General features: G+C 42.6%; 1 protein-coding gene across 1 annotated transcript in view; it reads right to left on the bottom strand.

The window, feature by feature from the left end:
• The window catches only part of THBS4 (thrombospondin 4), a 37149-nt gene extending 14737 nt beyond the window's left edge, over nt 1-22412 (bottom strand). Inside the window, exons 1-9 of the mRNA XM_054054662.1 lie at nt 22258-22412; nt 19483-19686; nt 15474-15721; nt 14681-14786; nt 8403-8485; nt 7781-7832; nt 6978-7150; nt 3756-3893; nt 3064-3141 (exon numbers count right to left, since the gene is read on the bottom strand). Coding sequence (XP_053910637.1) covers nt 3064-3141; nt 3756-3893; nt 6978-7150; nt 7781-7832; nt 8403-8485; nt 14681-14786; nt 15474-15721; nt 19483-19686; nt 22258-22324 — 1149 coding nt within the window. The 5' untranslated portion in view covers nt 22325-22412. The remainder of the gene's footprint in view (nt 1-3063; nt 3142-3755; nt 3894-6977; nt 7151-7780; nt 7833-8402; nt 8486-14680; nt 14787-15473; nt 15722-19482; nt 19687-22257) is intronic.
• Nucleotides 22413-23263: the final 851 nt, after the last annotated feature.

Raw genomic sequence — 23263 nt, forward strand, 5'->3', positions numbered from 1 at the left:
TAAGCAGACCCACCAGTTTATCTAAACCCAATTGGGCACAACTTTCAACCAAAGAGACAAGAAAGTGCATCGTGCCTTTGCCCTATTTTGTTGGGTTTTTTAAACTTAAATATTTTTAAGCCAATTTGAGCTAAACCTTGTCCTTTAGAAAGCAATTCAGCAGTCATCCTCATTTACACTGTAATAAGAACATCCATGTAACCTTTTGCAGTGGTTTACCTATATGCATACATATATATTTCACATTTATGCCGCTGTATTGTGTAAACAAACCCAAAGGAGCTAGGCCAAAGATTCTCAATTTGTGCTGGGACAATCACTATATGAGACATAAGTGGACAACTGCTAATAAGAAGGGGTCTTGTTTAGACATCTAACAAGGCTTTCATCTCTATCTCCCATACTGGCAGACATAAAAGTTAATTGAAAAGTCTTTTTTTCTTACAGAAGTAACTATTTTGGCATGTCAAGGAACACAAACAGGCAGATCTCTGACAAATTCCCTGACAAACTGGACACCTCCCTTTGTGAAACTGAGGCACTTCACACAACTTCACTCAACTTCTCATACAAAGCCTGTTGGACGAACTTTCAGCATCTTCCCAGTCCACCATGACAGAGATACATTTACTACCCAACTGAGCATTATTTTTGTCCTCTGTTCCTACCTTCATTCAAAATTTTAACTCTCAGCTGTTTGCATACTTTCAGGCTGAAGATGAAAGTACATAGATGACTGAAGATTAAAATAACCACTAGGCCACGCAAATGGCATGGCCTATATAAAACATACCAGCCCATCCACCTTCTCCTAATGGACGCCAGGGTAATACCTTCTGCAGTCTGCTGAATTTGTTCAGTATATTCTGTCCTATATCGAGCCCTGGAATGCATTAAAATAGCCTTTAAGGCAGCAGTTCCAGACTAAACTGTCTCTAAAGGGGGACAGGAGTAAAAAACCACACTGCTGTTTTGACACATGGCAGGCCACTTGTTGCCCTCTGCAAATAGGGCCGGATGGCTCCTAAAGAGGTCTAGTCATGTCTAGTCACGTAATTAGATACAGTATGTGACAGAAGAGTTCTAGATATTTAAAAAAAAACACGCACACAACAAAAAGAGAGAAAAACATTTAACCGACAAAACAGGCCTAGAAAAACAATGTTATTCACAAGGAAAGCACACAGGTTCGAACTACTAGTGTTCAAACTAGGTAGCCTTAAGCATACCTAGTTGCAAAAAGGATCACTTTTACATCTGCAGAATACTTCTACCTCTCTCTTGTTATGGAGAAAGCCTTTTCTGTGCATCCAGCAACAGCGGAATAATATTTGACAATAGCGTAAGTGGCACCTATAGGACAAACAGGTGATCAGGCTCAGTAAGCACTGACTTAGGAAAGGCATGTCCTGTGTGACTAACCTGATCTCCTTCTGTGACAAGGTGACCTGCTTAGCATATGAGGGAAAGTCTGTGGATGTTGTCTACTTGGACTTCAGTAAAGCCTTTGACACCATTTCCCACAAAAGTCTTGTGAAGAAACTGGCTGCTCATAGCTTGGATGAGCATACCCTTCACTGGGTAAAAAATATGCTGGATGGCTGGGCCCAAAGAGTTGTGGTGAATGGAACTAAATCCAGTTGGTGGCTGGTCACAAGTGGCTCAGTGTTGGGAAAGTTCTGTTTAATCTTTATCAATGATCTGAACGAAGCTATCGAGCAAACCCTCAGTAAGTTTGCAGATGACACCAAGTTGTGCAGGAGCATTGATTTGCTTGATGGAAGGAAGGCTCCACAATGCATCTGGACAGGCTGAATCAAAGGGACAAGGCCAACTGTATGAGATTCAACAAGGCTGAGTGCTGGCTCTCGCACTTGGGTCACAACAACTTCATGCAATGCTATGGGCTTGGACAAGAGTGGCTGGAAGCCCCCTGGCAGAAAAGGATGTGAAGGTGTTGGTTGATAGCCAGCTGAATGGGAGCCAGCAGTGTGCTGAGGTGGCCAAGGCAGCCAATAGCATCCTGGCTTGTATCAGAAATACTGTGACCAGCAGAAATAGTGAAGGGATCATCCCCCTGTATTTGGAAGTAGTGAGGCCACAACTCAAATACTGTGTTCAGTTCTGGGCCCTTCACTACAAAAAAGACACTGAAGTGCTGAGGTGCATCCAAGGAAGGGTAACAAAGTTGGTCTAGGGCACGGGTCCTCCAAGGAGCTGTTGAGGGAACTTCAGTTGTTTAGTCTGGAACAAAGGAGGCTGAGGGGAGACCTTATTGCTCCCTATAACTACCTAAAAAGAGGTTGTAGTGAGGTGGGTGTTGGTCTCTTCTCCCAAGTAACAACTGATAAGACAAGAGAAAACAACCTCAAGTTGCACTAGGGGAGGTTCAGAAGGGATATTAGGAAAAATTTCTTCAATAAAAGGGTTGTCAAGGATTTGAACAGGCTGCCCAGGGAGGTGGTTCGTCCACTATCCAGTGTTTCATCACCTCCACCATCCCTGTAGGTACTCAAAAGACATGTAGATGTGGTGCTTAGGGATATGGTTTAGTGGTGAACTTGGCAGCGTTGCATTACATGGTTGTATGCCCCTTCTACTAGATCCTAAAATCTTCCAAACCCTTTCTACTCTGCTATGCTTGCTCTCCTAGATTTAATATATATGTGTTCTAAAAGCATTGGACGAATTGCATCCCTGTTCTAGGTATTAATTTAGAGGGATATCTGGTACTGTACTAATACCCAAATGAAGTAACCTATCAAAGGAGGCTCCTTGCAATAAAATACTCATAACTGGATGCTGTGGAAAGAAGAATTCCTGCTGTTTCTCAGGGAAAGCAGTATAGATACAGCTTAGATGGACATGTTGATGACAAATCAAGTATTGAATTTTTTATTGTTATTCAGGAAAGAGGAAAGGATGCTTTGTTTTAGATTAAGCCAACAAACAAATTATATTATTCAGCTCTTCAATCAGAGCCACAAATCCAATCCTAGCTTCATGGAATTTTAAATATAAAATTTTAAGATTTTTTAAAGCCACAAATAAAAAGGTGCTTACCAAAGTGTTTATACAATGGGAATTTGGAACACAGAGTCCATGTCCACCATCCTGACATTCATCAATATCTAAGCAGACCTAGCAATAAAGCAAATCAACATGTAGTAAAAACAATGTCATTTTGAGATCCAAGTCGAAGAAAAGCCATTGAAGTTTAAGTCTAGAAGAGTCACATCCTTTCCTGAAACTGCTCTTGGAATGGCACAGACATACCCATAGGCTAATTTTCCAACAGATCTCCACGCATATATAAACCCTGAAAACACACCGCCATTTGAGAAATTCTCAACTATAGGATAGTTTGCCCACAAGAGTTTAGACAAGGACAATGTTCCCCTTGTATGGCATTAAATGAACATGGCAAAAATGACATTGGCCTTTTCTGTCGTACTCTTCCTAGTTCAAAGCCAGCGTACAGAAATCAACAAAGCCCTCTTTAAAATGTATCAGGGATATCTACAAAGAGAACATTTTCCCTTGTCTCCATACCAATTCCAAGTATTAGACTATTAATGCCCCCAATTAAAACCAAGTAAACACAACTCACATCTTCTAATTGAAGCATTCTGCACTCTGCCTAAGTGCACAAGGCAATTATGAAAAGACTGAAATATAAATACAATGTGATATAGACGCACTGATATAAACCAGCATCTTGCAACCGTGGTTGCTGCAGGGATGCTGTCACTCACCTGCTTATTGCTCTTGGCATAGCTGAGTCCTACTCCTTGCAGGGTTTGTCCGGTATACCCTGGGGGACAGGTCTCACATCGGAAACCCGGAGCAGTGTTCACACATCGCACTCCAGGGAAGCAAGGGTTGTAACGACACTGCAAAAAAAAACCCCACACGTTCATGCTTCAGGAACACCCAGACTCTTGACTACATGCATAGATCTCTCAGTCAAAAGCAAAGCTACGTGCATGTCATCTATTCAGAGCTGGCTTACAGAGGAAACAATCTATGCAGGTATTTCTGACCCCACTAGGTCTTCAGCTTTCTCTGTGATTTAAGTAACATTTGCAGTCTTCCATCATAGCCTGTAGTTGATGCCCGAAGCTCTGATCCCTAATTCTTCCATTTGCTGGGCAGGTCCACATCCCTCGGAGACTGAGAGCCCCCTGAAAGGGTCCAGACCACAAAATCAAGAAGGCCACATAATTCCAAACCACAGAATGGTCCTGCAGTTGTGTTTTGTACACACAGAAGTAGCAACAGCATTTTCCCTCATTTATATTTGGGCAAATCGTATAGCCAGAAGCAAGACAAACACAAGCCAGATGAGCAGGTATATGTCAGTGGCACTGACACCTTTCAAGACTGGAGGTCCACAAAAACCCCACAGCATTTATCCCAAAATGCCACATACTCAAAGCATCACCCTTGGCCTTGAGGCACCATTTGCTTCATTGCCTCACACTGCTTTAAAGAACAGCTGTGACCCATTTTACTGGCCTTGTGGGTGCCAGTTTGGGAACCACATCCCTCACTGCTGCCCCTACGACATCAACACTAGCCCCTAGGTAATATTTCTAGGAGTATCAAAAACATCAACATGCCATCATGCAGCATGTGGCTCAAAGATAACAATAAATAAGAGATATCAGAAAGAAAGAGTTTTAAAAATATGCCTTTCCTCCCCCCTTCATGGCTAACAGAAATACATCTGCAAGATGGAGGGATAATAAGCCAGATGATATTCATTTACAATGAACTTACAACTAGTAGCCAAACACACACACAAGGGAGCAAGAAAATTAATGTATAACATCAAAGCGTGCTTGGTGGAAAGTTTTGTTTGAAGTAGGTCCACACATAGCATAAGGAAAATGGTAAACCTAGGACAGACATTTTATGCTGTGGATATTTTATTACAGACAGCAGATGGCACTCAAATGACACCATACACAGAACAAGAGCTGCAGCTCCCAAAACACAAGGCCCAGTATATGAAAGCAATATCTCCAAACAGGTAATGAATAAGGGAGCATATTGCAGAGACATTAACAGCCTCAGAAAAGATGATGGCATCTCTTAGTGAGGAAGCTTCTAGATTTGTCTCTATCAGAATTTGCACAAGAACTTATTTTTAAATGCCAGTTATTAGGAAGCACAGAAATAGTTTATTCAGTAGAAAGGTGCTCTATCAGAAGAGATTCCTAAAGAGCTTTAAAAAAAAACCCAAAAACTTTCCTTCTTAGTCTCGGCTAACTCAGGGAAACAAATAATATGACACATCCCCTCCTATAAGACACTTAAAAGCTGTTCCCATTTATTTTCTCTTTTCTCCCCCCTGCGCAATTACAAGTGAAAATCCAGCTGTTAAAGGAGGTATTTACTGCTGAACAAAACCACACTGGACTAGGTACAACTTTAGTAGCAGTGTCCACACAAAGAGCACACAAGCAAGACTGTATCACCAAGACACAGTTTTGGCAAGATTTCCTTGCTGTTTCTAACGTGAGAATAAGTCTGCCCTGTGGAGCGGTGGCAGGAACATGAAGGTGCATCAGTCTCTCGTGGCAGAGCCCAGCTGCTCACAGAAAACCACGGTAAGGGCAGGCCACTACAGGCCATTCTCAGCTTGTTTTCCCACCACTGCTGTCAGAGGTAGAGCTGCTTCAACCCTGAAAATGTCAAGGAAGAGATTGTTGCCTTGCCTTGCTCAGTCTGGGCATGGCTCACAACATGGAACCCACTCGTACTGGAAGGATCCACCTAGGCTGAACTTGAATCTCTCTCACTATGCTTCCCTGTGGCATGAAACTTGCACCACAGCTGTCTCACCATCACTTATTGCATTCACATTTCAGATCTTCACCTCTTTTTTCACCATCTGTTGCAGCAGACACAACCCAAGCCATGCGTCTGTGCGGCAAAACAAAAGGCATCACCTACAACTCAGGAAACTGCCATACTCAACCCACTTTCTCTCCTCAGTGTTTTTCACAGACAGGTATCAGTTGGGCACATTGCATCCTCTCTGCTGACGGCCTACATGAGGGAGTAGCCCAAAAAAGCAGTCAAAGCACACATCCTGTTTTCAAGGAAGGAGAAAAAAGGAATTGCTTTTGCTCTTTTACATCATTAGGCAGGTACGTTGGTAGTACTTTGTGATCCACAAGCACAGTTCATGACTTAATTCTCCTAGCTCCTTGGTCTACTACTTCCTGGTGCTTTTCCACAAAAATCCCTGAAGAGTAATAGCAAAAATCATTGCACAAAAAAAATGCAGTGAAGATACAAGTGGTTTTGTTGTTTGTGTTCTGAATAGGCATCACATTCCAATTAAGAAAGGTTTTATTTAATTGTTTACGATATTGCAAATTTATTAACTCAGTCCTCAACACAAGCAAGCTCTGAATGTCTAACTTATAGCACAAGAAAAAAAAGACTTAAGTCAACATTATAAGCTTCCAACACAACCACAAAGAAGCAAAAGGAACAATAACTATAAATGCTTATTTTCTTTCATAGACTTCTAAGGTAAGGCTGAAAACATGGCTCCATTCTTGGTTGAAGAAAGGTCTCCAAGGCTAGTTTGGGAGCACTACAATTTAAAGAAACAAAGCCCATATTGACAAGAAGTGCTTCTGCAGTTCTGCCTGTAACAGAAGATACTGCATCTTCCTGTGGAATAGAAGCAGTTACATCAAACGTTTGTTTTGGTTCGTTTGGTTTTTTTTTAATTCCCAAACATTAAAATACTTTAAGTTCTCAGCTCACCAGGGTATTTCAAGTTTTCACTTATACAACCTCCATAAAATTGCAGCAATGGCAATACAGGGAAGTGGAATCAAACCAGAATTAATGTTAACTGTGCAAGCATCAGCAACCTATTGATACATATAAAACAGTTGGGTTTTAGTTTCTTTCCCTCCTTTTTTTTAATTCAGTGAAAGTTACTATTTTACCTCATCAATATCCGAGCAGGTAATTCCATTCCCCGTGAGCCCTTCAGGGCAGGGGCCACACTGAAATCCCTCTGCTGTCTCCATGCACCTGACTCCCCTGAAGCAGGAATTAACTTCGCATTTAGGTTTACTGCGCCTAGGAAGCTGAGTTGGAAAATTCACAGTTCCCAAACCTTTAATGCAGAAAGAACAACAGTTTCAGTGACTGAAAGAAACATCCATCACTGCCTTCAGCTGGCAAGTGCTCTCAAGAGATCCACAAGATACTGCACAGCAGGGTCTTCATGTTTCTGCACTATCCTGCTACCAGCCGTGCTGCGTCTGAAGAGATTTCATGCCGGGAATGGCCCAGTAGCTTGCTGTATCCCCTGACAGGGGAAATTAAGGCTATTTTGTTAGTGGACTGCATAGGACCTCCCTCAGACAGTTTCATCTTGAGTAGAACATGATTCCTCTCTTTTCCTTCTGCTAAGAATAGTTAATGAGATATCTGGCAGGCAATGTCTCCCTTCCCAGAAAGACGTGGCAGAGTGAGGACGGGCACTTCATGGTGAGTAGTACTGCTTGATTTAATGGGGTTTTATCCACCAAAAGGTGACTGTCAAGTCTATGGAAACGAAAAGATTTTTCTCTAAAGAAAATCTATTTTAAATCTGTGTCCAATACACCTAGAACTTTGGACACGATAATTTTATAGAATTACTTCTTAGAAACCACATAAAGCTGATGCAAACAATACTAGTTTTAAAATGACTATACATGTCATCTGGTTGCCTTTTACAGACAGTAACAAAAATACTTACCACATGCTTGGCACTCAGCTATGGTATTTCTCAGAAAAGTTGTTTCTTTGACCTTAAGGATATAGGAAATAAACATCATTTGGATACAGGCAGCTCCAGTTGGCACCTGGCTGCCTGTAGAACCCATTATCATTTTCCCCAAGCTGCCACTCAAATCAAGCAACATAGGTACTCTATCTTGAAATAAAATACTCTTTATACTCCATAAAATTAAGGACAGTGATAATGGTTGTAATTCAAACCAGCAATCATCAACAAGACTTTTAGGAATGACATGCTTAACCAAAGGCATGCACCACCACAGCAATTCAAGTTCTGACACCCATCAGCAAGTGGAATAAATGCAATTTCATTTCTTTGCAACAGACCTACCTCTACTTAACAGTGGGCTAGGATGGCCACTCTAGCTCCTCTCCACTAAAGACACTAGATTTTCTGGATCTGAATAAACAAGTTCCCTACACTCCCACATTCAGTGGGACCCTTTATAGCAAGCAGAGAGTACCAGCACCTAAATGGTTACTTCTTCTCTACAGCAGTTCATTGCTTATGAAATTTCTGCCCAGACTCTATCAAAAGTGGCAAGCTTGAGATATTTCATATTGAAGCCTTTATACCCTACCTGTTGTCTGAGAAGGTCTTTCACATCTGCCAGTATTTGGTTCATCTGCATCATCTGACCCATCAGCTGCCTATTAAAATCACCTGCAGGGAAACAGCATTGAAAAAACCACGCACAATGCACATAATTCTTCTCATTTGTCATGATAATTTCTGAGGTAAGATGGAAACACTTGAGGAGACAAGGAGGGCAGATGTTACTTTTACTTAAGTCTTGCAGGAATCCTTAAAGCAAATACAGTAACTAGCTCCAATTTTTATAGTGATTTACACAAACTCAAGGCTTTTGTGGAACATGGATTCCACTGCATACCACAGAGGCAAGTAAAGGAGAAACCTCTCCACAACAAGAAAAACAGTCTGTGATTTTTCTATGATTACCTCAGTGTCAAGGCTCTCTAGTAAGACCTAACAGCTGGAAACTTATGCTCCCAGCATTACTGGTTCCCCCTGCCCAGGCCCGAGACCAGCAACCCTAAGTGAAATCTTAGCATTTTGAGACTGGGTTTTTGTGATAACACATTTGTGACAAAAAGACAATGCAGGGGCATGAAGTATCTGTGCATGCAATACGAAGTCACCCCCATAAGTGTATTATTCCATGTCATCTCAATCAATTCCTGCACACTTTTCAAAGCGAAGTTACTCAGCTTTCTGAGCAAGCTCACTGCACAATACCTGCTCTGATGAAAACAATGCTTTTACTATCTGTGACAGTCATTTGGCTTTTCTTCCAAAAGGCACCTCATCACACTGTACGTGAGTTTCATGGCTGTTTTTCCTTCTCAGAGGTGCAAAGTTTGAACTCACACTAAAGCTGGGTCTCAATATCAAGTATCAAATTAAAAGATCTCTAAGACAAGACCAAAAATTATATCTGTAATGAGCCATAGCGAAGTACCAGAATTGCCCCAATATCTTCACGAAACTCTTTATCTGTTAAATTAAACACTCGTTTTGGCCCAGTGGCAGAGGAGAAGCAGACAGCATGTTTAGCACTGTAGCTCACAGAATTTTCTTTGTAGCTCACTCCTAAGTTGGTAGCTCTCTTGAGTACCACTTGTTTACTTCTCTTCAACTATATGTCAAAACAACTTCCACAAATATATGGGGTTTTTTATGTTCTAAGCAGGCAGGATGTTTTGCTGCTATGCCCAATGACTTCAGGGAGGTTTATTCATGTGTTACTTTTGTGAGTAACCTTAAATGCAAAATGCTTTTCTTAATGTCTACCTCATTTTTTTATACTTCAGAGCATGCCCAACTGCATCCAAACTTTTTAGTGGGAATGGTCCAACTCCTCAAATAATATGTTTCTTCATTTCAGATTTTCTTATCAAAACACTGAACAAATTTGAAGACTTGGGAACCACCTCTTCCAGAAACTGCCTCTGCTCTAGTCCCAAGCTTAGAATCATAGAATAGTTAGGGTTGGAAGTGACCTTAAAGATCACCTAGTTCCAGCCCCCCTGCCATGGGCAGGGACATCCCACTAAATCAGGCTGCCCCATCCAACCTGGCTTTGAACACCTCCAGGGATGGGGCATCCACAACTTCCCTGGGCAACCTGTGCCAGTGTCATACTACTCTCATGGTGAAGAAATGTCTAGTCTAAATCTGCCCCTCTCCAGTTTATACCTGTTCACCCTCGTCCTATCACCACAAGCCTTTATGAATAGCCCCTCTCCAGCTTTTCTGTAGGCCCTCAATCTCGCTGCCAATATCATTGATAAAGATATTAAAGAGCATCAGTCCTAGTATGGACCCCTGAGGGACACCACTTGTCACGGATTTCCATCTGGACTTTGGGCTGCTGACCACTACTCTTTGAATACGACCATCCAAACAGTTTCTTATCCACCATATCGTCCACCCATCAAATCCATCTCTCTCCAATTTAGAGACAAGGATGTTGTGGGGGACCGTGTCAAAGGCTTTACAGAAGTCTAGGTAGATCACATTCGTCAGTTTACCTGTGTCCACTGCTGCGGTTACCCTATCATAGAAAGCCACTAAGTTGGTCAGGCAGGACTTGTCCCTGGTGAAGCCATGCTGGCTGCCATTAATCACCTCCCCATCCTCCACATGCTTTAGCATAGCTTCTAGGAAGATTTGTTCCATGATCTTCCCAGGCACAGAGGTGAGATTGACAGGTTGGTAGTTCTCAGGGTCGTCTTTTCTACCCTTTTTAAAAATGGGCACAACGTTACCCTTCTTCCAGTCAGCAGGGACTTCTCCTGACTGCCATGACTTTTCAAATATCATGGAGAGTGGCTTGGCAACCACATTGGCCAATTCCCTCAAGACTCTGGGATGCATCTCATCAGGTCCCATAAACCTACATATGTTCAGGTTCCTCAGGTGGTCACGAACCTGATACTCCTCTACTGTGGGAGGGTGTTTACCACCTGGTCACCATCTTGCTCTCCCATGACCGAGAAGGGGTGAGGAGAGCGGTTATTGGTAAAGACTGAGGAAAAAAAGTTAAGCACCTCAGGCTTCTCCTCATCTGCTGATACATGATCACCATTTCCAACCATCAGTGGCCATACATTCTCTTTGACCATCCTCTTTTGATTGACGTACTGTAAAAGCCCTTCTTGTTAGTCTTTACTTCCCTTGCCAAGTTCAGCTCCAGCTGTGCCTTGGCCTTCCTGACCTCATCCCTACAAAACCGGGCAGCATCTCTGTATATGTCCCAGGTCCCTTGTCCCTGCCTGCACTGCCTGTGCAGTTCCTTCTTTTTTAGTTTACCCAGTAGGTCTTGACTCAGCCATGCCGATCTCTTCCTTTTCCTGCCTGATTTTCTACACACAGGGACTGAGTGCTCTTGCGCTTTATGGAAAGCTTCCTTAAATATTTTCCAGCTGTGGTCTGCTCCCTTGTCTCTGAGGACCATGTCCCAGGGGGTCCTACTGATTATTCCTTGAAGAGCTGGAAGTCTTCTTTCCTGAAATTTAGTGTCCTGACTATACTTCTCACCTGTCCCATATCCCTCTGGACCTTGAACTCCATCAGTGCATGATCACTGCAGCCTAGGCTGCCACCGATCCTAATGTCACTGATGAGTTCGCTTGTATTGGTGACCATAAGGTCCAGTATTGCATCTTCTTGGGTGGGGGTCTCTATCAGCTGGACTAAGAAATTATCCTCAATGGACTCCAGCTTGCCGTGCTGCAGCACATCGAGTAGGATGAGAGCTTGTCTGATTTTTATTAGGGTGGAAGGCACCAGGACTTAACATCATGGGTATCTCAGAATCCCACTGCAGAACTTGGCATGCAGGCTGTCAGGACAGATGCTGGGGTCTGTTCTTGTTTTGCTTGTTTTTTTTTCAAAGAATGGTTTAGACATTATTGATTGAGATCTGGAAAAAATTCTCAAGATTTCAGATGCTGCTTGTTGGCTAGCATCTAAATCAAACCCAGATCTACTCTGTACTGCAGACTGTTAAACTTTAAGGTGGACTAAACAGGCTATATTGCCATGAACTACATGTCTTGTTTGCAAATTTAGACAGCTGAGCAGAAACAGATGAATTCCCATAGACCATTTTTTTTCCTCTTCTATCTAAAGCCAAGTCCTGCAGTAGGTCATGCCCGCAGCAGAATGACTGGTGATTAGGGGTAAGAACTCAGCCCCCATACTGCAAAGTCAGAGTCCTGAAGTGTCATTCAAAAAGGTTGTGGTTACTTGGCCAGAGATCCATCCACGATTAAAGAATGGATGATGGCTGACAAGAGAACAGTTTCCTGACAGCCTATAATCCTCTAAGAAAGCTGCATATGCAAATTGCACGTATGGAAGTATGAAGAGATAGGTTCAAAGTAAACAGAAGGAGAACTCTTCTCAGGCGTGATAAATTTCTTGCCAGGAGACATTCTTGATCATGCACTCAAAGCTGACTAGACAGATTTGGGGAAGGAAACATATACTGAGTACAAAACACAGGCTCATATACCACAAACTACTGGAGAATAGGAAAACATCCACGGAAAACCACACTAACTCTGCTTTCTACTTGTACTCCTGCCCTTGTGTCTATATTGGCATACTGTCTCTAACAGTAGCTAGGTTAAAAAACTTTTTGATCTGGTGCAACATTGCTATTTTTTTTTTTACACTATGTCAGTTTAAAGCACCCTACATCAACTAGGCAACCTCCAACAACCCCTTCTGACCCGAATGATTTTGTGATGATGATTACACAGCATACCAATCTCATCTATCAAACGCAGTGTATCTCACACTGTATTTTCCTACTCACACAGGAAGATTCAAATACATATGTTTAGCCTCTGTCTGCTCATCACATTCTCATCTACGCTGCTTAAGTGTCTCAGCCTCAGAGGCTGAGTGCGGAGGGAACGCTGCTGCCACAGCAGTGAGCAATGACCAGGCACACAGCCAAATTCATGTACAGTTATTCAGGTCGAAAGCTCTCCCAAAGATCTTCCAATTAATATAAAAGCACACGTTGTTACCAAGACACATAGGTCACATCCCCACACAGCTAAGCATTTGCATTCCACCTTTTTTGCTGCCTGAAGGCAAAATTGTGGTAGTTTGACATGTTGCTCCTGTAAAAGGCCATCATCAAAGTATACACAAAGTGCAATACACTGAGTTAATATTGATATTGGAACATTTGCACCATTTCCTTTGGTGGATTTGACTGTGTAGACTTTGAATAAATTAAGTGAGGATTTTATTTATTATTATTATTATTATTATTATTATTATTATCATTATCATCATCATCATCATCATCATCATCATCATTATAATACTGATTCCACTTGACAGTAACAAGCAACTAAATTTAAGAGGTTCAGCCACGGAGAGACAACATGTCTCTGTATTACTACTGTTTGTATTATTGACTAATGAGAAAAAAATTACAAATAAGAAAAGTGCAAGCCTGTAATCTGTAAACCTTGCTCAAGAGCTGTGAGTTTTTCCAGGAGGAAACACTGAACTACCCTTCCATTCTATGTACAAATCCCTGTTGATTTAGGGAAAAAAGAAAGGCCTTTGATGATAAAATTCTTTATTGTTTGCCCAGATGTATATATATTAAGGACCAAGAAAAAAGAAGCACATGCAACCGAGGATTTGCATAGCTAAAAGGCAAACCAGGTTCTGTTCTCACTGTATACCGCTGATGCCTATGCTAAGGCTGCTCTTATGAAATTAGTGTATCCTGTCTCTATTCTAACCAAAAGTAGCAGTGCCACAGGGTTGGGCCTGGCAGGAAGGGTGCGAAAGGGTGTAAGAGAGAGAACTTGTCATGGATCCCATTTCAAACCTCAAACTCACATTCTTCCTCCATGGTTTTCACATACTAACATACTGCACATACAGCATGAACCCATTCTTCTCCCTCACACCCACAGCAGAAAGGCAGGTGGACAGAGACTAGGAAGGGATACAGATGGCACAATATAACCCAGGTTTGCTGTATCAAGAGGTTAGAGAGCAACCTCACCCATCACAGGAGATTGCACCCAGACCCTGAGGACCTGCAGGAATCCCAGTAACCTCAGCTCCTTTCTTTCCCCTCTGTTCCCAGCTCAGTCTCCACCATGCTGAAAAGGAATTAGTTTTGGAGCAGACTGCCAGTCCAGAAAGTGACAAAAGCCTTGGCTAACTGGCAGTAGGACTAGTGGTTGCCTTGCAATGGCTTCTCTCATGTGGACCTGTGGACCTGCAGTAAGCCATAGCCAACTTGCTCTGCAGTCTCCTGCATCCTTCTTCTTGCCTTGTTCCTTCCCTCTTTGGGACACTCCAGTGATCAGAATCACAGAACGACCAACAAAAGATGAATACTGGCCATGTGGATAAGTACGCTGAGAGGTCTTGCTACTCCGTCCATCTACCTATTTTCATAAGGCCTGTAGTAGTGCATCACATTTAGGATTACTTTCTGTCTGCAATTGTCTGCAGCTTGAAAACTTAAAATATTATAATGTTGACACAAACAGATCATGATTACAAAAGTTTGTCTTAAAAATGAGGCTAAAAAACCTTCTTCAGCCGTTACAGACTCCTCCTTCACTAGGACAAAAACTCACAGCATTATCCCAGCAACAGTGGCTGTCTTCTCTCCAAACTGAGCTATTTCTAAAATATTTACAGGAAATGATCATAGCTGTAATTCAGTCAAACAATTGTTATTACTTTTCTGTGGAGCATCTCCACATTTTTAATATTCACCACATTAGCTTCTTTGCACTGGTATCCTATGGAACAATTTCAGCTCCTGGTTGCAGGCCTTACCAGTGTACTGAGGAATGGGTTCAATTTGTTGAAGAAAACAATCCTGCAGGTTCCCCACTTCGGCAAGTGTTCCTCCAGTTACCAGCTTCAGCTGATCTAGCGTATCCTGGACTCACAAAATAAAAGAGCTCATAGTTCTGGTACAAGAATGGAAAAATATATGAAATATCAGACAAAGTAAACTATTTTTTTAGAGAGGCTGTCCATTTCCTAAGCAAGCAGCAGTCCTCTACTGTCCCCTTCAAAGCCACCCATCACCATCTGAACTGCAATAAAATCCTTAATCTGTGCCTCGCAGATTTTCACATAGCTGTGGTTTTATTTTGAACTTTGCTTTACTATTCCAATTCATATGATCTCACATACCAGGAATGCATATTTTGCATTAATGATGATGGAAGATGCTGTGGAAGATACTGTTTACCTTGGACTGCTGATACAGAGATGATGGGAAGCTGTGCCAACCCCTGAAGCTGACAAACAGCTGCCCTCAATGCCTCAGCTAAGCCCTTGAAAAAGTCTAGTCCCCAAGAAAATCAGAGATGAAGTGAGGCAGGCAAAATTTTTTAAATAAACTAAAAATTGTGTTTCAAACAAATAGCATATCTCGTACCAGGTTTAATGAAGCTAAGATGTCACCGGTTCCACAGGGGATTTATTCTTACATTTATTTCACAATACTCAAGTATTATTGAAGCACCATTATGCAAGGGCTGAGGTCTGGATTGAGTGATCCAGAGGATGCCTGGTGACCCCTCTACATACTCAGTCTGCTCCCAGTTTTGCCTCTCACCTGTGGTTTCTCCTGGAAAGTCCGCAACTCTACTGCCGCCGACCTCTGAGACAGCACTGAAAATGCTTTTGGCAGGTCCTGAAGAGCACCTACTTGCAGGCAGTCCACATACAACTCTATTGTGCTTGATTCCTGCTGCAGGCCACTCAGCCACAAGATGACAGCATGTGGTTTCCCATCAGCCAGCTGGATGTTGCTAAAGACCACCGAATTCAGCCTCCCATCACTCTTCAGATAGCGCAGAACCACTAGTACAAAATACACAGAAAGACTATCAGAGTGCAGCAGTGTCTGCACAGCGCTTTCCACTGTTCTTTCTAACTGGCTTAACTAACGTCACTTTACATGGCATACTGTGCTAAAATATAGGTGGTAAAGGTAAAGGGTGTAGTGGACAGCCTGCAGCCAGCACTTAGTTAAGTGTGTATCTGATAGACTTAGAAATACTCTGTTACAGAAACGTACAACTAGAAAAATCAGTTTCACATGCATATTACATTCAGTGAAGTCACCTGATGGTGTATCCAAACTCAACCCTAAAGACATCAAAGGAAGAATAACTACAAGCCAATAACCTGTATTTCTCTGTAACAAATAGTAAGTAAAACCAAAACAGAATGTAGAAAGACATATTCCACCCTTAAAGGTGAATAAGCTCCCTCTCAACTCTTTTGTAAGGTACTAGTGAATGACATACTCGATAACTCACACAAATTCTCCTTTTATGAAGTAAAATGCACTATCAAAAAAAACCAACAGCAGACAAACAAAAACTCTTACACACTGCGTAATATGAAAAAAATGTCTCTTTCCTAAGGAAATTGGATCAGTAAGCTAGGATTTGCAAGCTAAATCTCTCAGACCAGCTAGCCAGTTCTCTCCACAATCTCTCCCTGGCTCTCTGAATGCATACCTGCAGAGGCAACAAGCTGTGCGTACCCAGAGAGCATATAACTACTCCGCAATACTAGACAGATCTTGTTTCAAAAATCGTACTGATCATCAGCCTGCATGTCCCTTATTTCCTTGTGGTAACAGTTACGTGCATTGAGGACTCAGGCTGCACAGATACCAGGCACCTGAACAGTTAAGTGTTGGCTCTTGTGAACATCTGTTTGAGGTTCACAGAGGGCTGCTACTGTTGCATCAAGCGAGAGTTCACATATACTCTGACCTTCAAGAAACACCTACACTAACATGAGGTCAACTAAATACTGTGGATATAGCAGAAGGAAAAACTGTTATCAACTTTAGAGCTAATAACATCTATTGAACTCATCCTATCTCTGTTCATTTAACAAATAACCTTCACAGCTCTCCACTACTAATGTGCCCTGTTTGATGATGTGATATCTTTTGACTGTGACCTTCTGAGTTACTGCGTACATGTTCCCTACTATTTTTCTAATTGCTCAGTCTAATGATTAGAAGAATCCAGATTTATAGCAGCAGGGCAAGGTATATCTCTATAAAGTCTACACTAGTGCTAAAGCAGCCGTGATCAGTACCAGGAATGTTTTCACAGTGTCAAGACACTGCCAGAGCTGAGACTTCCACAAAAGTGCATGAGGTCACCAGTAACCTGCTAAAAAGGTAGCGTTTCTTGGCAAGCTCAAAGATCTGGCAAGACAAAGTAGGCTGAAGGCTTTTTACTTACATGACTATTATGCACGCTTGATCATATGAAAGCAAGGTCTTTGGACCTGGGCCCTGCATTCAGTGACCAAATGCAGCAGTAAGCTATAGAAAGAAAGAGGACCATGGTGCCCAGAATGGACTCTGCCAGAATAGTTTCAGGACAAGAAACAGTCTGGATTGGAAGGAGGATCAAGTATTCCTTTCTCAGCAAAAGCCAAATATCCATCCGGTAAAGCACAGTAGGCTTTTGAATGGAGACTTTACTGGACCACAGCCTCCACTCCTGTAAGATTATTACTCATCCAAGTCCCTGCATTAAGCGTGTGCTGCTAGGATATTCTAAACTAACATTCATGAAAGTAAGTAGCTCACCTGTACTGTTTAAGAAACAGTTTTTCAATAAAACTACTAATACTGCCAGTAAATAGGAAATGCTTCAAGAACTGTTAAGTAACATCACTTCTAGGCACTTACTGTTGTTTGTTCCATATAGGAATCATTAAAAAAGGATAAGAAACCCATTTGCCTCTGAAAAAGTATATTGGTCTAACTAAAACAAATTGAGCAGTTGCCTAGTAATTCAGGTGTGTGCTTTAAAAACACGTAGGTATTATGAACATTTTACTATCAGGTATACCACAAGAAAACCTCACAAACCTCAGCCACAATTTGGAATACAGTTCTCAAACATGGTACTTCAAAGGATAACTAAGGCCTGCGTTGGGCTACTTATACCAGATTCAGGTGCATAAGTAGAAATGTCATGCAGAGAAATTACTATGCATGTATACACCCTTCCAAAACTGCAGCTTCTTAGACTTCGCATTTTGCTGAGATGCCAGTGTTGGCTCACTACTGAAGTGATGATCTCCAGTCTTGAGAGGATCACAAACAGCCCCCGCATTCCATAGTTTCAGCTCATGTGGTGACCTCCTGGATGTGGTTTAACTTAGTGTATGTAGTAGCCATATGGGATACTGGACACTTAAAGAGAAGTCACATGTGAAAACATTGCCTACTCCTCGCACACTGCCATATGCTCTCAACAAGGTGCACTATAGTAATAAGTAGGCAAAGAGACCTCCATGAAGCAGCCTTGCTGCAAAAGCCTTCCATCTGTTTGATCAGTCCTTTTCAATAGGTAGGTTACAGATGTCCCCAATCTACTCAACACTGGTCACTGACAGGACAGGTTTCTTCATGCTGCCTATCATCACAGACACTTCTCAAACACAACACTAACACACTGCGGACAAAATCAAAAGAAGCCATGTAACCTTCCACCAGAAAGCCTCTTGAGCCTGTTAATTAAAGTGTACTAGTAACCATCATGGCACGCAGTTATTCTTGGAAAATCAAGAGAAAAGTTTGATATGTTCAAAGTTGTACCTATGTATACAGACATATTCGTGGGTATAGACATGCATTCCTATACACATGTATAACATTTACACACATAAACAAGATGAAGAATGAGTGATCTACCATTTATTCAGCAATTAGGTAAGCCAGTGTTAGGAATTGTGTGACACTTACTGATAAAGCTGTGCGACCATGTCTTACCAACTCCCAACACATACATAGCAGAAAAGTTCTTATTGCTTGACCTCAGAAGGATTTTGGCAGACCTGATAAAACTACCAGTGCTTCATCTAACTCATTCCCTTACACTTCCCAAGCAAAAAGTGTGTTTTTCTTAAGCATACAGAATTACTTTCCTTTGTATAAACTGAAATTTCTTAGTAGTTTCTCAGTATATTGGACTCAGCTGCCTGATTACAACATTTACACTAGGAAATTGTCATAGAAGTGGTGAAGTCAATGGAGCAGCAATAATTTACATCACTTGACAATTTTTCACTGAACTTTAAAATTGCAATATACCCTAGATCTGGTCTAGGGAGCGATGAAAACACTCCATTTCTAAAAGTCCACTTGAGGTCCCACAGTGACCCCTTAATAAATGGAGAATAAACACTTTAATTCACCCAAAAGACCCTGTAAGTGCTAGGGATGTTTGTCTTGCATAGTCACATCTAACTTCCAGGGTCAGCAGAACAAGAACCTGCCTTTCATATGCATGAGGTGGCATGTGCGTGTGTCCCTCACATTCCTTAGTAATAGGAACCAGTGATTGTCCCAAGGGAGAAAAGAAAATAACAAAAAGGAAAAAAAAAACAAAAAGAAAACCAAATAAACTCCTTTCCCATACTCTGTTTTTCTTGTGAGGGGGACGCCTAAGTGGTGACAGCATGCAACAGCGATGACTCAAGCAGAAAGGCTAATCACACAGTTCTCAAAATCCATCTGTGACACACCAGTAACTATGGATCCAATACTAGTTTTCCCTGACATACTCCAAAGGACTCACCTTTATTCATCCGTCCCATTACTGTAAATTCAAAATACTTGCTGTTGTCAGCTGGTGAATACAGGCCAAATACAGCAGCTGTGCTCTTTGGCTGCAGCTTCAATGTTGCAAGCAAGTACACTTCATTCAGTGTAGGATCCCCAAGTGCTTGTTGCAAGAAGTTTGTTACTATTCGCTTGTTGGAATATGGAAGAAGATCAAAAACTGAAAAATAAGTGATTTTCAATAGCATTTATATGAGGCAATGACCAAAGAACAAAGTAGTCTGAAGCCACCCATTGGAAATTGTACATTCTTTGCTATTCCTATATGGATACTTTAAAATGAACCCAAGTTGTCCTACCTAAAATAAACAGCATGAAAACAAAAATTATCTCTATGGAGATCAACTTTAAATATCTAGTCAAACCCTCCTGCCACTGGCAGGGACATCTTAAGCAACCTGATTTTGCGAAAGATGTCCCTCCCCACGGAAGGGGGGCTGGACTAGATGACCTCTAAAGGTCCCTTCCAACCAAGACTATTCTATGATTTTATATAAAAATATCACACAGATTTTGGTCCAACTGATCATCCTTTAGTAATTGTTTTTATTTACAGGAATTATCGATAAGTTATTAACATAGTAATATCTTGTCTACAAACTGAGGTATTCAAATGCTTTCAAATACATCTCTAAAATTCTTCTCTTCTGAGGATGCATCTCAACAGAAAGCTTTTAAACCTTTTTCTGCTTTCATAATTCAGAAGTTTGTGTTCACTTTTCAATTAGACTGAGGATCCAGCATGAAAATTTTCAGACAGATTTCCAGTGCACTTATGCTAAGAATCATTTTGATGGCATTTTCAGAGCCCTAATTAAAATGCTAAAAAGCCAGGTAAGCAATACGATGTTCATGACCTCCTTCTCACTTCACTGACTTCTCAGAAGATATATTATATAAACAAGAGTCATCCTTCCCTTCTGGCATGGATAATAAAGACAGACAGGCCTGACAAAAAAAATAACCCTGAAGGCATGGTGAAAGATATTTAGAATTTTTCATTTAATTTTTGCACACACATTACCAAAGAGTCTAATATTATACTCATGCATATGTCAGCTACTCCCTTCATGGCACTGAAACATCAATTTGGGCTTCTCCTCAGTGTTTCTAAATCCACAACATCTCCAAATTCAATAAATCAGTCCACAAGGCTTCTTGATATTCTCCTGTTTCATCCCATTGCTATTAAAGCAGCATACATACTATGCCTTTGCAATAAAGTCTGATAAATGACTATGCATAAGCACTATTTAAATAGAAGGGCATATTTAGCCGTTGTGTACGACTGCCACTCCACAGGCACCGTAGGAGCTGCAACCAGAGAACAGTTCTAGCTCCAGGCAGACAGCAAACACACATGACAGCACATTGTGCCTTACCTTGATTGAAGACCATGGTTTTACAATCAAATTTAATTTCTCACACCAAAAAAAAAAGTGGGCGATAGGAGAGGAATCTTTTCTACCCAGGATGACCTCAAAGCTGACATCGTCCACTAAGGTGATGGGGCTATCCTAACAACCCAGTGCTTCCTCATGCTACTTGGTCAAAGGACTTCTCTTTTATTAGTTCTGATTCACAGCATCCCACAGCAACCACTGCTCCAACTGAAACCAGCGACCCAGGGAACACAGGCAAAAGGTTGAGTATTTCATTACACTTAGTGCATAGATAGCAAAGTGCCCAAGCAAGGGACTGACACGCAACTCATGACTGTACAATAGCATTTTGCAGGTAATAATCATTGATAAAATACAGCTGTGTCTCCTCAGATGGAGCACCACAATACAGTACTCGGGTCTTTAATAGCACAAAATATAGCTATACATTTTGTTCAGTCTTCTAGGTCTATTGGCTGGTTTTATATCAATTCTTGTGAGACTAATAAATCTCCCCTAGAGTCAAACACTTAAAAATACAGGAGAAATATTCCAAAAGTAATGACCAAACTCTTGCAAACATCTGTCTAACCCTATAGAAAACATATACTGCAATTTTCACAATTAGCATATCTAAATAAACACTCGATTGGTCCATAAAGCACATTGTCTCAATCAGACCCTCAGGCACCATGTTACCAAACCCTTTCTTGGGATATCTTCGTGTAAATGCAGTGGATGACAAGATCCGTCTTTCAATGCAAATTACACATATAGAATCACAGAATCACCAGGTTGGAAAAGACCTCTTGGATTATCGAGTCCAACCATCCCTATCTGCCACTAAACCATGTCCCTGAGCACCTCATCAACTCGCCTATTAAATACCTCCAGGGATAATGACCTGGGCAGCCTCTGCCAGAGCCCGATGACCCTTTCAGTCATGCTTAAGAGTATTTCATACACAGCGAACAGCGGCTGTCAGAGCACTGTGGTTATGAAAACTCGTTTTACATTCTTAGCAGAATTTGCAGAGAGGCACAGCTCTTAGACCTTAAGGAGACAATTGCTCGTTTGGAAGGAACAAGAAAAAAAGGTCCGCAGATTTCATTTTCAGAAGAATCTCATCTTTTTGCTCTCCTCGGAGGAAAGGCAGGCTTGAAAACAGTGAGGCAGAGAAGGACGGGTGAAGCAATGACAGCGAGGATTCGGGCACGCACACACACCGGGCGAACACGGGACGGACACGGAATCCTCTCCGTGCCCGCTTTCCGTGGGTTTCAGCCGGCGATGCTCACGGCCCCGCGAGAGCGCTCGCAGGGGCTCGGCCGAGCGGGAGGGCGCCTTACCTCGGGGGGCGGCGCGCCCCGGGCACAGCTGCAGGGCGAGCGGCAGCAGCAGCGCCGCGCTCCACATGGCGGCCGCGGGCCGGGCGGGCGGCGCCGCCAGCGGGACCCGCCGTTTAACGGGGAGGGAAGAAGGGAGGGCGGCGGGCGGCAGGCCATTGGCCGCGGCTGCCCCGGCCCCCGGGGCATGGGCAGGGCCGGCGGGGGCCGCCGACGGGGGCAACGGCGAGGGGACCGAGCGGGGAATCTGCCGGACACCTGTCGGCGTCGCCGGGCGGGGTCTCGCCCCTCGTGTTCAATGGCATCGAGCTTGGCTTTGTTAGGGGGTTAGGTCGTCTGCTTCTCCTGGCTGAAGAGAATTATAGGATCATAGCATCATAGAATAGTTTGGGGTGGAAGGGACCTTAAAGCTCGCCTAGTTCCAGCCCCCCTGCCATGGACACGGACACCTCCCACCAGACCAGGCTGCCCAAGGCCCCATCCAACCTGGCCTTGAACACCTCCAGGGATGGGGCAGCCACAGCTTCCCTGGGCAACCTGGGCCAGTGCCTCACCACCATCATGGTGAAGAAATTCTTCCTAATGCCTAGTCTAAATCTGCCCCTCTCCAGTTTATACCCATTGCCCCCAGTCCTACCACTACAAGCCTTTATGGACAGTCCCTTCCCAGCTTTCTTGTAGCCCCTTCAGGCACTGGAAGGTCGCTAGAAGATCTCCTCTGAGCCTTCTCCAGGCACCAAAAAGAGTGTCACCAAAAGGGTGACCCAGAGCACACTGGGGTTCTGGAAGACTGACTGGCAAAGCAAGGAACCTCTCAGTGGCTCCTCCATTCATTTAGAGAGCTCAGGAGCGCTGGAGAGCTCAAACTGAGGCTACGGAAAAAAAGTTGCTTGTGTCAACAACCCCCCGAACCTGATGGCCTAACCAAAGACAGTTTTAAAAAACCCTTCTGGTTTTGACTACACATTGCCAGTATTGTGTGTGCCTCCAGGATGTCATTATCCATTGT

This window comes from Cuculus canorus, chromosome Z (assembly GCF_017976375.1).
Source record: "Cuculus canorus isolate bCucCan1 chromosome Z, bCucCan1.pri, whole genome shotgun sequence".
In the NCBI taxonomy this organism is placed as follows: Eukaryota; Metazoa; Chordata; class Aves; order Cuculiformes; family Cuculidae; genus Cuculus; species Cuculus canorus.